Source organism: Hippocampus zosterae, chromosome 2 (assembly GCF_025434085.1).
Source record: "Hippocampus zosterae strain Florida chromosome 2, ASM2543408v3, whole genome shotgun sequence".
NCBI classification, from domain to species: domain Eukaryota; kingdom Metazoa; phylum Chordata; class Actinopteri; order Syngnathiformes; family Syngnathidae; genus Hippocampus; species Hippocampus zosterae.
Window position 1 is genome coordinate 19,837,214 of NC_067452.1, and position 14,288 is coordinate 19,851,501.

Genomic DNA, 14,288 nt, shown 5'->3' on the forward strand with positions numbered 1-14,288 from the left:
TACTCCCACATTCCAAAAAACATGCATGGCAGGTTGATGGAACACTTTAAATTGTCCCTCGTGTGAGTGTGAGCGCGGATCGTTGTTCATCTCTGAGTGCCCTGCGATTGGCTCGCAAACGGTTCAGAGTGTCCCCCGTCTACTGCCCGGAGACAGCTGGGATAGGCTCCTGCCCTATTCGGGCATAAGGCAAACTACCCCCGAATTGGTCGCCAGTCAGTTGCAGGACAAATATAGAGACAGACAACCATATAAACATCAAGACTCTCAATCTTGAGACAACAAATTTGCTGCATGCACGGCGGCGCAGAATGAGGGAAGAGGTGGAATTTTATAACACTTCTCTGACAGTGTAGTGTTCAACCATGCATAACAGATGCCGTGGCGGACAGAGCAACTGTGTAGCCCCGCCAAATCCATTGCCGTCTGCAATCTGTCAGACGACAACGGGCGGCGGGTAAAGCTACTGGTGCTTCGATGTCACTTCTGGTCTGCAGCGGATGATCAACATGGCAGCGTCTTACACTGATTATTCTGTATAATACTTATTCCATGGACACAATGATAATCAGAGTACCGTATTTTGACCAGTGGTGTGACACTGTATTTTTGCATTCAAAATAGTGGAGTTGAGTCCCTCTTGAAGTAGCTTAGATGCATGCACTGTACCGTATGTCTCTCGTCGAAAACGGCTCAACTCAAATCTTACCTTTTACCGTAAAAACCCAATGCTATAAAAGTCATTTCGATTGTCAGGCATGTGTCAAGACGAGGCCGTCGGAATGTCATCTTTGACAGCAAATGATGTTCTCAATGATTCCATTGTTGCTATGTGTTTATTTAACAGTGTACATTAAGTGATGATTTCTTCTTTCGTTCTCAGGATGGGAGTGTGACATAAACCATCCCGTAGAAGTCCTGAGTAGCTGTGAGTTTCACACATTGTTTTTTTTTTTTTTCTTACAGTTAACATGTCACATTGTAGGAAATGTGCAAAACGTCCTATACTGCGGGCGGGTGCTTACTGTAGCTCACTCATTCTTCAGCTTAAATAAATTGCAACCAAGTCTGGGACAGGCTTGGAGCAGCAGTAGGGAGACATGCAGTCACACATGGAGTGAATCGGTGAAGTGTGAGGGTGCCTCATGGTCCACAGACGCACCATCAGCTGCTCAGCAGAACGATGATGTAGATGAGAAGCAGGCAGATGAGGATGAGGGTAAAGTTGACAAAGAGCTCCTGCAGGTTCCTCTTGGCCTGCGGAGTCACCTCGATTTGGGATGCACGGCGGATGGCCGACTTGGTGATGTGCTGGACGCGCTCCATGTTTGGGCTGTTGTGGTCTGCTGTGTGGCTGAAGAGAGGCAACAGCGAGGTTGAGATGGTGAGCTTAGATGAGGGAATCAGGACATGAAGGTAGCGCAGGACGACTGCTGAGGAGTTTGGGTCCGGGCTGGTTATGCAGCAGAATGCTTTGAATCTTCTGCAGGTGAAAGAAAACAGGAAGAAGTCTAATGTTACCCGCCTGCTGAGTGTATTATAGCTAATATATAATTATATATATATATTTTTTAATTATATATACAGTATATAAAAATTAATTGAGCAGAAAACGTAAGGCAAGGGTGCACTAATACAGTTTCAGCAAGGGGTTGAGTTGGGACTTGAAACCGTAACTCAAACTCTTTGCCCCTGTAAGAATGTTACCTTTTACAAGAGGCAGGTCATTTTTAGAGTCACCACGACCATCTAGGCAAGTAAAGGTAACTTCTGCCGGTGAGATAGGTCCGCTAGCAAATAGCTGGAAAAAAACCTGTTTTAATTCGGAGTCATCCAGGTTGTGGGCATTTGCAATAGTTGAATTGAAGCAGCTAGATTTTTCACTCTCCCTGCAGTTTTTCAGACAACCATCATCCAATTTCAAACTCGAGATCCGTAGCAACTGGGCACTACGTGATGAAATTACCAAGACGACCCATGGCTGGAGGCGCTATGGCCTCGGGCACCTGGCGCAAGGGCGCAAGAAGCTTCTTCAAGGAAGATGTCGTTAAATCCATCTTTGTTCCAGTTAACACGGATGGCTAAAGTACCGCTAAAGCTTCTACTTTCGCAACAGCACCTAGACACAGTAATCCACGCCTTTGTTACATCTCGGGTGGATTACTCCACTTTATTTTGGAGTCAGCCAGTCCTCCCTCAAGCGCCTGCAATTGCTCCAAAATGCCGCTGCCTCCACTCGACGTCCCTTGTGATCATGCGACCGCCGCTGCGGCACAGCACATGGCGGTGATGATAAGAGAACTGGTCGGAGGCGCCAGCTGAGGTCCGATGAGGTGGCATCCCAGACTAGCAGGAGCGGCAGCATCGGATGTCATGACAACAATGTGAAGTCAAAGTCGCCACGGCTGCTTTTACACATTTCCCCAGCATGGTCACGCGCCATAAAAGTCTCGTCACATGCCGAGTTTGATGGGAGATAAATGTCAGCACATGGGATGACGTTTTAAATGTCTTTCATCGCGGCTTTGAATCCCTTTTACGCTCCGATGCGGGAATTTCCTCTGAACAATGCCAATGGGACAAGGTGACCATGCTTTTGTATTAGTAGCTGCTGCTCACAGTGACCATCTTGCACTTGCGGGTCACCTCTGCCAAGTTCTTTGCTATTTTTACTGGCTCGTGAGCTTTGAGAGATTTTTATGAAGCACAACTGTATTTCATTTTCACTCTGATATGTTTCTTCCCCTCCTGAACTCTTCAGTACCCGATTATAACTCGACAGGTTATCGCCTCGTTCCCCACATGATAACTCTTTCGGTCTGCTCATACTTACAACCTCTGGCCTGGCCTTTGCATTTTTCAAATTATTGGAAAGTAGTATGCAGCAAAGTATTGAGACGCTGTCCATGACAACTTCAGGGAGTAGAGAACAGATGTTGATGAGACTCTATGGGAAACATTTTCATCAAGGATCATATCCTAACCAGCTGAACTAGTAACCGAGAAAATCAAACTTGCGAGGTCGAGAAATTCACAATTGACTTCCTCCTAACACTTTTATCACAGTTACGAAAGTCAGCAAAGCTAAATAAAGCCATTGAGCTGTTAAAAAGACTTAAACATGTGATTTGTGATTAAAAACTGAACAATCCTATCAATCCAAGCAACTGAATGTCGTGTCATTTCAGTCCTTAATTAAGGAAGAGATGTATTTTCCTCTCAGTTCACAGATTTTTATTTTTACTTTGTCGTGTCAACCGAGTCAAATGGAATTTTGCATTTCTACATCATCTCTAACATTTGTCATATGCTGCGACAATATTGCACCGTGAAAGTCTGACCGTCAGCTGTTCATTCGTGGAACAATGCGCAAGTAATCCTCTGTTTCTCGATGCTAATGAGTGAGAATAATTCAGTGTTGCCAGTAAAGCCGAGGAGCTTTCGAGGCCGCTGCTAAACTTAGCTCCCGTCTAGTCCAAACGGATTTTAAATCTTCATTTTTCACCAAGTCATCTCTGTGTCGCCGCTTGCTGTCTGCACTTTAGTTGGCCTTTATACAGCGGGAGCTATCGTTCGTGTAAGAACATCGCGCCGCGGGAAATGTCAGCCGGGTTTATTGTTCGATCTCAAGCATATATTTTGCAAAGGAATATTTACATTCTTTGTGTTTGTTTATTTTTGCTGAGGAAGAGGTGACCGCTTCCCATTCAGTCAGTGAATACAAACAGCTATTGTTAGCTCCTCTTCACATGACATCGCTCCAGCGTGTCCGTGCTGCGTCATGTGGCTGCTTGTGAAAGTACAAATAGTGTTGCGCCGCTCGAAGTTCGTACTCGATGATGCATGATCACACTCTTCCTCCTCAAAGAACTTGAAAAGAGCATAAGGTGAGCCTCCACATCATAATCTAAAGCCGTGATGATGTCCGCTCTCACTTTTAACAGCTGACGGGTGCTGCTGCTTGGCAGCAACATACCTTATCTTCAGACTCATTCATAGTTTCCATCTAACTGGGTTTCAGCTGCTATGGAAACTCTATCCGCATTGCAGAGACGAGTCAAAGTGATGATGGAGAAGTCATGAAGGAAAACATGTTTCTTCTATTATTAAATGATGAAAACTAAGCCTGTTTTCTAAGCCACACTGATAAAAATGGTGTGTTGAATTTACTCAATTTTATTTCGTCAAGAGGTTGGGCGAAATAAAATCATTTGGATCCAGATACATTTCCCGAGTAGTCTATACATCTACTTGTAAAAATGTAACTAAATCCAGATGATTCTGTTGTGTGCAGCCACTTGACAAAATAAATTCAGCACACCATTATTATTTTATTTTTATTTTTTTCAGTGCAATAAGCCGATGTAATTTAGCAATGAATTTTTGCTCCTGGGAGGCTTTCGGTCCAAAGTCAGAAGCGCACTTACTCGCCAGAGCATCAAGTCTTTCATTTAGGCTTTACCTTAATATTCGGTTTTGATTGACAATGTCAGAGATGTATTCTTTTAATCAGTTGTTCATCACTGTACTACACTGAAAAAAAGTGTTTGTTGAATTTATTGTTATTTCATCCAGTGCTCAAAATAAAGTCCTCAGATGCATTTAAGGAGACTATACATGTACTTTAAAAAAATATCTAGATCCAGATGATTTTATTTTGGGCTTGATTAAATAAAATAGAGTAAATTCAACATAAAATGGAATAAATTCAACATGTGTAGTTAGAGGTGTTTCTAATATTTTCGCTTACCTTGTTTAGCTATAGTGTGAGTGCTATATTGGAGAACGCCTGTAGTATGATATAATACAGTTCCACACCCATGTAAACAAACAAATTAATAAATACACAGTGAACTGAATTCATTTTGACTAACTCAACCAAAGCCGAGCATTATTCGAGTTCACTAACTGCAAAATTTGGCATACAGCTCTTATATTGAATCTCATTACTTTGAGTCAGTGTACCTAATGAAGTAACTGCAATGTTGAAATGAAGTTTTGTAATTCAAAGTCTCTCCCCTAGCCCCAAACTAAAACCTTGCCTTCTACGCAACAGGCAACAACAACAACAACAAAAAAAAAACACAGACACATTCGTGGTGAAGCTCTTGGGTCTATAAGGATGTTGCTACTTACCTTTCAGATGAGAGCAGGTCTGACTGGTGTTTGAAAGACAAAGAAATGTCAGATATTCAAGGCTGTAAACAGGAGAGTGGGAGGGAGGGTAGGAAGGAGAGCGAGCTTGAGAGAGAGAGAGAGAAGAGAGAGAGAGAGTTATGGGTCTTGGAAGCGTGAGACTTACCAGTCCCCAATAATAAAATGTATGTTGTCAGTTAATTTTTTTTTTTTTGGGGTCGGGGGGGGGGGCAAAATTACAAAATTAGTTTGTGTTTGTGTGTTCAAACCTCTGGGCTATATCCTCCACTTGGACAAAATCTAAAAAATAAATTAAAAAACAAAACGGGGAAAAAAACTAAATCGCCTGCTCTGGTCCAGAAATACTAGAAGAATAACGGAGTGTTTTGATATTTTACACTGCCGTGTTTCTTTTTTTTAAGAGTCGACTGGCCCTGAAATGTTAATCCTCTGTCCTCTGTGAAGGCTGGGAAACTGCAGTCTATGATGAAGATGCATTCAGGAAGACAAACACGAGTTAGAGTGTGTGCAGTGTGAACTAAAGATAATAGAAATGTTTTCTCAGCAGGCACATGAGACAAGCTGTCAAAGCTTAAGGAGACTTAAAGTAGATTCATTCCTGGCTGGAATGTGAAACTGTGTGAAGAAAGGAACTGTACCAAAAGTGCGACAGTCTTGTCATCATTTATCTGATTATAAACTGGCTGAGAAGTTCACGATTGCTTTGAAGTCAGCGATTAAAAAAAAAAAGTCTCATGGTGCCTTCATACGCAGGCTTTAGTAAATGCAGCTCACATGCTTTCTGTGTTTTTGTCTTCTTCAACTGGACTCAGACTTTTTATTTCCTGCTGTAAAGAATGAGGGTTTTGTTTTGTTTTTGCACATCTCGTTTTTTTTTTTTTTTTAGTTCCAGGAGCTGCGCAGCTTTGTAGCCTTACATGGTGAAAAAATTACTGACCCAAAACTGGAGTGAGAGGATGAGAGAGAGAGAGAGAGAGAGAATGAAACAGCTTCTCCTGCATGTCAGCACGTCTTATTTTGCAGCATTGAAAAGGCGATAAGAATTGAAGAAAAAAAGGACATATGGAGATGGATAGTGGAATCACAAAAAAGTGGTTCCTTGAGATCCAATTTAGCTTGATGCTAAAGCTAAGTAGCGTTTACCCGTGGTTTTGAGGCAATGGGAAAGGGGGTTGTGGTCCTTTAATCTTAATAGACTGAACACAAATGGTGCAGCAAAAAGATATGGGCAGACAATATAACTCTGGTCACTGAGTTTAATATCACCAATCAGCGAGTTTAAAAAAAAATTATATCACTCAGCACCAAAGTCATCAAAAGATGGGCCAATCAATTTAAAACATTAAGTTACTGTCCAGTCAACTTCCAACATTAATGGGAGATCCAGAAACCCAACACCCCCCAAAAATCCTACAATGATTTAAAAACATTGGATTTTTTTTTAAATCTTACTCTGTATACTGAAATACACGGGATCATATTTTAAAATACATTTTTCGGATCCGATCAGTGATGTCATTGATCGGCAAATTGATATTACAACAGATCTCCGATTGTGCATAAAATGCTAAATGCCCATTCGATCCAGCGGATCAAATCTGTGCAAGGTCTAGTACTCGGAGTCATACATTCTTTAATCTCTGCATTGAACGAGGATTATTTTTGGTATGAAGTTCAGCATGTTGTACATGTCAACAACCTTCAATCAGAATATTTATGGGAAGTGTTTTCTGTCCTCCATTTTTTTTTAATGTTCTTGTTTTTCTGGCAAATGAAGAGGAAAAAGGGAAGCAGTCTCGAACACATCAGCTATGTTTACTTGAGAGGACCTACTGCTGCTGTTGGCAGCTTCACACACATTCCGTCTCCTCTTCCGAATCTCCCCATTACCCCCAGAATCCCTCATACCTCTCTCCCCAATCTCCCACATTGCCCTTTCATCACTCCCACAGTGCTCCAGATTTAGACCGCTATGTGGAGTGGCCCTCAGTAAGATTATCCCCACAGGCCTGCCTCAGATAAAAGCAGGATTAATTATATTTATATTCATATTTATGGATTTGTGAATCCCAGGACCAATCCCTGTCAGAAACTGTTGAAAATTGCTAATTTGTCAAATTTTGGGAGGAAGAAAGACTACTTTTATGACATTACATTAAGCTAAATTCTACCCGCTAATTATATTTGTTGCTCGAGTCTATAATGGTTTGTCAAAGTCTCGTGTCACATGACTCTTTCGCCAACCCAACATGACTTCCTGAAGTGACGTTTGACTTATTTGACTCATCACGTAGTCACATGGCGGCATTCTCTGCGTCACTGCCCCGCTCGGAAGCAAAGTCTTCAAAGTGATGCGTTTACTTGAAACTGGGCAGAAATCTATATTTACATGACAGGTGGGCTTCAGCGACAGAATAAAGAATAAGCGGTTTGTAAAATGGATGATTGGACTTAAAAAAAAAACAAAGGAGCAGCTGTGTTATGTCCTGTCATCTGTGTCTGCTTACAAACGCTGACAGTTCAGAATACAATAACCTCAAAGGGATTTACCGGTACTTATAAGAATACTTAAGTACAATTTTGGACGACTCTATATATGTTAAACATACCAAGTGTGTTCACAACTCCATGTGATGAGTTCCATCAAGAAGCGTCACATCTTGAATGTAGCCCTCCTATTTCAGAATCATCGTGATTATTATTTTAAACATTCTCAGCAGGGGTTCATGGGAGTTGCCCCCATTGCGTCTCTCATTTAATCACACAAATCCAATGGCTGGCACCCTGACGAGATACCTGTCTGCACACGCACAATACCCTGGAAGATTTTGAGCCGTGTCATTGTTCCGAAAAAGTACACTAAAACAAGTTGTGCACATCAACAGTGACATCAGGAACGTGGTATGTTTACCTTGCCTGATTTGAGTCATGCAGTAAATTGAAAGCAAATATTGTTTGTTGTACAGACCTGAGACCCAAAACGCAAGATTTTAGATGTCAAAAAAGCAAAAAGATCTCTGACTTGATCGAAGTTAATAATTCTGATTGCCATGGTGATGTTGTCATGCGGGGCCAATTGGCTGTGGCATTTTGTGGGAAAAGACAGTGATTGGACCTTGCGTGTTGGTGTGGTGTCTTTGGTCGGATGTTGGACCCCGCAGTGGAAAAATATCTGTTCTATTTATAAAGGCTCATTTAAGAGAACAGGGTCATCTGTGTCGCACACAGGAACACAAGCACGCAGGATGTGAGAACTCACTGTTTTATGTGATCACTAAACGTCTCCCCTTCCTGAAAAGCCACAAATCCAGTTGAAATATCATCTCACGTCTCCAAAACCAAAAATGTCATTGTTATTTTCTGATAAAGCTTAGTTGAACAACATTTTGATTCATGCAAGACGGCTACACTGAATTGTCTGATCTTAAAGTCTACACTGGGTTTTATGAGATACATTTACACAATTAAATGACATCCAATCCACGGGCTGTATCACAAAAAACACAATCAAATGCTCCGTTCTGATTGACGCTCTCAGAGAAGGATTCATCCAACAATACTGTAGTCACAATAAACGGCCTACAGAGACATCTTAGCATTGTTTTCTCTCTTCTCACATTGTATAAAAATGGTTACCAAAATATCAGAAAAGATGGATTACAGTTTGATGCAAATAAATAAAACGGCTAAAAAAAAAACATTCATGGTAGGTTAATTGAGCTCACTAACTTGTCCCAAGGTGTGATTGTGAGCGTAATTGCTTGTGTGTCAATATGTGCCGTGCGATTGGCTGGCAACCAGTCCAGGGTGTCCAGGCGGCTGGGATACTCTCCAGCACACCCATGACCCGTATTGGATAATAATGATTGGTTGACTGATTAATCGGCTGATTGTGTGTGTTGATCTGTGTGTGTGATATGTTACAACACTATGGTTAATACAGTAGCATGTTAAGGTCTTCAACCTGAATGGTATCCTTACTACCGGTATAAATTATTACTGTTATCCATAAATATTATGTGAAAAATATTTTATCTCTTTCTTAAGATCTCTAATTATAGTTATTTACTTGCATTAGTGAATGGTAATGAATTATATTTTTTTGTTTATTTTAGGAGCTGAATGTTGCTCTTCTTAGAGAACGGCCCATAAAATTGGAATATTAATATGAATGTGGGGCAGCCCGGTAGTCCAGTGTTTAGCACGTCGATCTCACAGTGCAGAGGTACCGGATTCAATTCCAGCTCCGGCCTCCCTGTGTGGAGTTTGCATGTTCTCCCCGGGCCTGCATAGGTTTTCTCCGGGTGCTCCGGTTTCCTCCCACGTTCCAAAAACATGCATGGCGGGCTGATTGAACACTAAATTGTCCCTCGGCGTGAGTGTGAGCATGGATGGTTGTTCATCTCTGTGTGCCCTGCGATTGGCTAGCAACCGGTTCAGGGTGTCCCCCGCCTACTGCCCGAAGACGGCTTGGATAGGCTCCAACACCCCGCGACCCTAGTGAGGATGAAGCGGTTCGGAAAATAGATTTTAGCATATATGTCTCACAGTTTGAGGTAATCTTTTAATATATCAGTAGGTGTCACAGCGCGACCTTATGGACAAACACACCCATTGCATGTTCCAAATTCAATTGCTGAATTCGTTTGTGGGGTGCCTTCTCTTGCGGAAAACTAAATAATGATAATAATGACGTTAAAACTGCGCACGGTGCATCTTTTAAAGTCACGTTGGGGGTGGGTGACAGGGGCCTGAAAGACTTCCTTTTTGAGGCCACGCTTAGAAATGTGGTCCTGACTGCTTCGACAGGAAATAACGTTCAAGCAGTAGTTCTTGTCAGCCAACTATGAAGATGACAGTGATGGTGCAGATGGTCGCTTTGTCAATTGTCTCCGTGCTCCTGCTCTGCTGCTGTCTTACCTCCGCAGGTACAACACTTTAAAACGTATTCCTTCATATTTAGTACCATGAGGTTTTCCATTTCCAAGATTCTTGGAAACGCAATGATTGCTCACCTTTGAATGCTACTTTTACAGAAGTGATCTCACATTGTGATGACAACAAAAATAATTAACTGCGATTGAAATAAAATGTTGGCTTTTCCTCTTCCAGGGTTTGAACTTTGCTGTCATCTCCCTGTAGCATAAAATAAATGTGTAATCGGGCTGTTTTTAAACGACAAATTCAGTCTTGTGTACTTGCCTTCAAAATTCAAAGCTTCTGTATGTTTCATGTTAATCCAGTTAGTTTATTGAGATGGCCTGTTGAGGTGGGAGGTGTGAAAAAAGAACAGTAAGTGATGCAAACAAGGTTAATGTGCAGTTTGACTAAATGGAACAAAAGAAAGAAAAGCAACTACAATTGAGTGATTAAATCTCCATATTTGACAAACACGCAAAACTACTTAAGGTATAAAACAATCGGTCCATCTCTGAATGTTCTCTCCTTTTGTTCCAGACTCTCAGGATGGTTGTGACGCTTACGCCCCTGTCGGCGGACGTTTTGCTGTGCCTCTCCACCACAAACTACAAAAATCTGAAAACTTGAGATGGAGGCACAATAAGACCAAAATCTTTGATCAAAGACCAGACCGGATGGTTATAGGAAAGCGGGACGATGTTTTTCAAAACGGTTCCCTGAAGCTGACAAACCTGGCGAGAAGCAGTGAAGGCATATACGTGCCTGAGGTTTATGATGAAAAAGGGAAACACGTAATCGGTCCGAGAAGCCTATATTTGTGTGTGTTGGGTATGTGTCCACTGCATGTTGTCTTCCACTTTATTTATGACTGAAATTACAGTTTGCTTCATGAAACCATCTGGTACCAATAACTACCTTTTTATTTAAATGTACCAGCCCGCTTCCAATTAGCTCTTCATTATTTTTTGAATGTTTACAATATATGCATTGATGATTTTATAAAAATATAGTCCCTATGTTGTTGTAAGGGTTATCAATGTTTGTTTTTAAAGTAACATCCTACAATGATTTTCTGCTGTTAAATAACTTAATTTCCAAGTATTTCATCAATCGGATTGGAAACGTAATTATTTTTTATGCTACGGTGCCAGTAGCTTTGGAGAATAATTGTTCCTCTTTCAAATCTGATTAGATCCTGTCTCGAAGCCAGGCTTGAAAATGGAATGTGCCTTGCCCGATGTGAAATTCACATGCGTGCCTGGTCAGGTAAGAGCGAATACATGAGTTGAGTGTTTTCTTTTTCTTTTTTCTGTTGCCAAAACAATTACTTTTTTTAAACAGACAACAAGACAACAATTATGAAGATAAACGTATCTTCAATTGTCTTTGTTGGACAATTCAAAGTGAAACAAACGTTTTCCCTGTTCTTTTTACAGTTATTTCATATAACGATAACATCTTCAAATGCATCCAGGCTTCCACATTTTCATTTCTGTAGGACAAGCAAATAGGCACACAGACACACACATCTATATATCCATATACATGTATATATACATATATATATAGAGAGAGAGAGAGAGAGAGAGAGAGAGAGAGAGAGAGAGCTGTTGGTATGTATCTTTAAACAGTATACACGTACATATTTATCTCTGCATCTTGCACTTACATTTTTTAATTGATATTTCATGTGCAAGGTTTAAACCAGAGTAAAATCACGCATTTTCAATGTATGTAAATTGAGAAGAATCTTTGCAACATTTTTTGTACTGAACATAGTTACGCATGTGTATATTCTTGTCATAAATAACATTTAAGTTGGCAGGTAATCTACTGTGTGTATCTTTTTGAACCAGTAGATGCCGGAAGTCACTGTCAAGTGGTTTCAGAATGATAAGCTTTTGCCCCAGAAAAATAAGCGGACTGTGGTGCAAGTTGCCCAAAAGGTGGTAGATGATTCATTCACATGTGAAGTTTCCAATCATGTCAGTTCCATGAGCAGTGAGGGTGTGATACAAAACTGCACTGGCTCAAGTGAGTATTATGAATGATGATGTTCTTCGTAGTTTGTTTCTGTTGTTGCCATAACACGTCCCTCTCTCACTGTGGCATCATTACAGGCTCATCTATCTTCCCCAAAGAATTATTTGGTCTTGATTTTAGGATCATGGTGAGCATCCTGGCCGGCATGGGAGGTAAATTTGCTTCACCAATGAAATGTACAACACTTCAAGCACGTCTTATAAGTCCTTCTCAGTTCATATTTGTCTTTATCAGGCCTTGCTCTGTTGCTGTTCATCATCTTAATTGTTTGCTGCATCCGAGCCATGCGAGAAAAACAAAAACAAGTACAAGGTAAGGCAACACAGAAACAAAGGAATGGGCTATCTATCATAGAAAATAAGAATTATTCACAACTTTTGTTCATTCAATTCCAACAGAGGAGGAGGAGCTTCGTTTGGGGTGGACCAATCCCGAAGGACAGCATCAGCAATGTCATCACCCACCTAATCCTCATCATCATTCGCATGGTCAACCTGGACGTGGGCGGCGCGGCGAGCCTCCAAGAGGCCAAGCTCAGGGCAGTCCCAGAAGACCAACACAGGTCTGAGGAAAGATTAGTGGCACAAGGTGGAAAGAGGGGCTTCTCAAAACTGTAGCCTTCAAAAGTTTCACAACCCCTGCTCGTAAGGCGTAAACAACTACAAATTGTCCACTGGCTGTCACTTGTTTCTTACTTCCTTTCTAGGACTTGAGATCTACGAACACACAGCAGCAGGCTCCTCCTCTTCCTCAGCCGAGAAAGAAGGTTGCAGCACAAAGAATCTGACGGCATGTGAGGCACCCTCCCAGCAGACACCATTAATATCATCATCGCACACTATTTAGTTCACTTATTTAACCACTGTACATATAAAAGGTCTACACACCCCTGTTGAAGTGCCAAGTTCTTCTGATGCAAACATCATCAGACCTATAAAATAATTCTTCCACCACTCATGACCTATGACCTGTCTAACTCAATTGATAAAATACATATATATATATACCGGTATATATATTCAAGTGGGCAAGCAAAATTAAACAATTGAGATAATATGGTTGCATGAAAATTCCTGACATTTGAAGATGGGGTGCAGACTGTTTTATATTAAATATTGGCAAGCTGTTTTATACTAAATGTTGGCATCACTTCCATCCATCCATCCATTTTCCGAACCGCTTGATCCTCACTAGGGTCGCGGGAGGTGCTGGAGCCTATCCCAGCCGTCTTCGGGCAGTAGACAGGGGACACCCTGAATCGGTTGCCAGCCAATCGCAGGGCACACAGAGACGAACAACCATGGGACGAATAAAGGATATCTTACTCACACCTAGGGACAATGTAGAGCGTCCAATCGGCCTGCCATGCATGTTTTTGGAATGTGCGAGGAAACCAGAGCACCCGGAGAAAACCCACGCAGGCCTGGAGAGAACATGCAAACTCCACACAGGGAGGCCGGAGCTGGAATCGAACCCGGTACCTCTGCACTGTGAAGCCGACGTGCTAACCACTGGACTGCCGGGCCGCCCTTGGCATCACTTCTCAGTTACTATTAAAAATTGGTAACCCACATCCTTGTTACAAATGTATTGAAACAAATGTTCTTTATTACCCGGGAAAATAAAAGTAAGTAAAAAAAGTAAGAGAAGAAAAACAAAATAAGCTGCTATCTTAGCAGTCACTTAGAAAATTAGTAATAAGAAATAACACAATAACAAATTCCCATTTGTGCTGTCAGTTTGGGGGGAAACTATTTACAATGGTTTCAGCAATACAATAAACATTTAACAGTTTCTGTTGTCTAGTTACTTTTCATTCAACCTGTACATTTTTGACATCAAATGACTGTACTTTAAATTAAGAAAAAAATTAAGAAAACCTTTATTAGTCTCGCAATGGAGAAATTCCAGATTCACAGCAGCAAAGTTATTATAATCTAAGTTCAAATGTCACTATTTTATTGTGTGAAACAATTCGTATCAATAAGTTTTTGTCCTGTTGTTTTTATTATTTTTATGTACATAAAAATCAATTTGAAACATTATTTTAATAATTTAGCATTTGTCATGTTGACAATTTTATTTGATATCAATTGGACTCATTAAATACGCTAATATTGTGAGAATGTCAAAATGTATCAGCAGACAACTTTTTTTTTAAATAAATG

General features: G+C 41.0%; 2 protein-coding genes across 2 annotated transcripts; one reads left to right on the plus strand and one right to left on the minus strand.

The window, feature by feature from the left end:
- Positions 1-817: 817 nt before the first annotated feature.
- Positions 818-5,293, minus strand: pln (phospholamban). The gene is made up of 2 exons (XM_052057012.1): positions 5,137-5,293; positions 818-1,483 (listed from the first exon to the last, which is right to left on the minus strand). Exon 2 carries the CDS (start codon positions 1,324-1,326, stop codon positions 1,165-1,167), a length of 162 nt encoding a protein of 53 aa, XP_051912972.1. The 5' UTR covers positions 1,327-1,483; positions 5,137-5,293; the 3' UTR covers positions 818-1,164.
- A 4,427-nt stretch (positions 5,294-9,720) lies between these two features.
- On the plus strand, positions 9,721-13,106 carry LOC127595450 (T-cell surface antigen CD2-like). Its single transcript, XM_052056968.1, has 8 exons — positions 9,721-10,085; positions 10,615-10,905; positions 11,270-11,343; positions 11,937-12,111; positions 12,198-12,272; positions 12,355-12,432; positions 12,519-12,682; positions 12,827-13,106. Exons 1-8 carry the CDS (start codon positions 10,004-10,006, stop codon positions 12,905-12,907), a joined length of 1,020 nt encoding a protein of 339 aa, XP_051912928.1. The 5' UTR covers positions 9,721-10,003; the 3' UTR covers positions 12,908-13,106.
- The last annotated feature ends 1,182 nt before the right edge of the window (positions 13,107-14,288 follow it).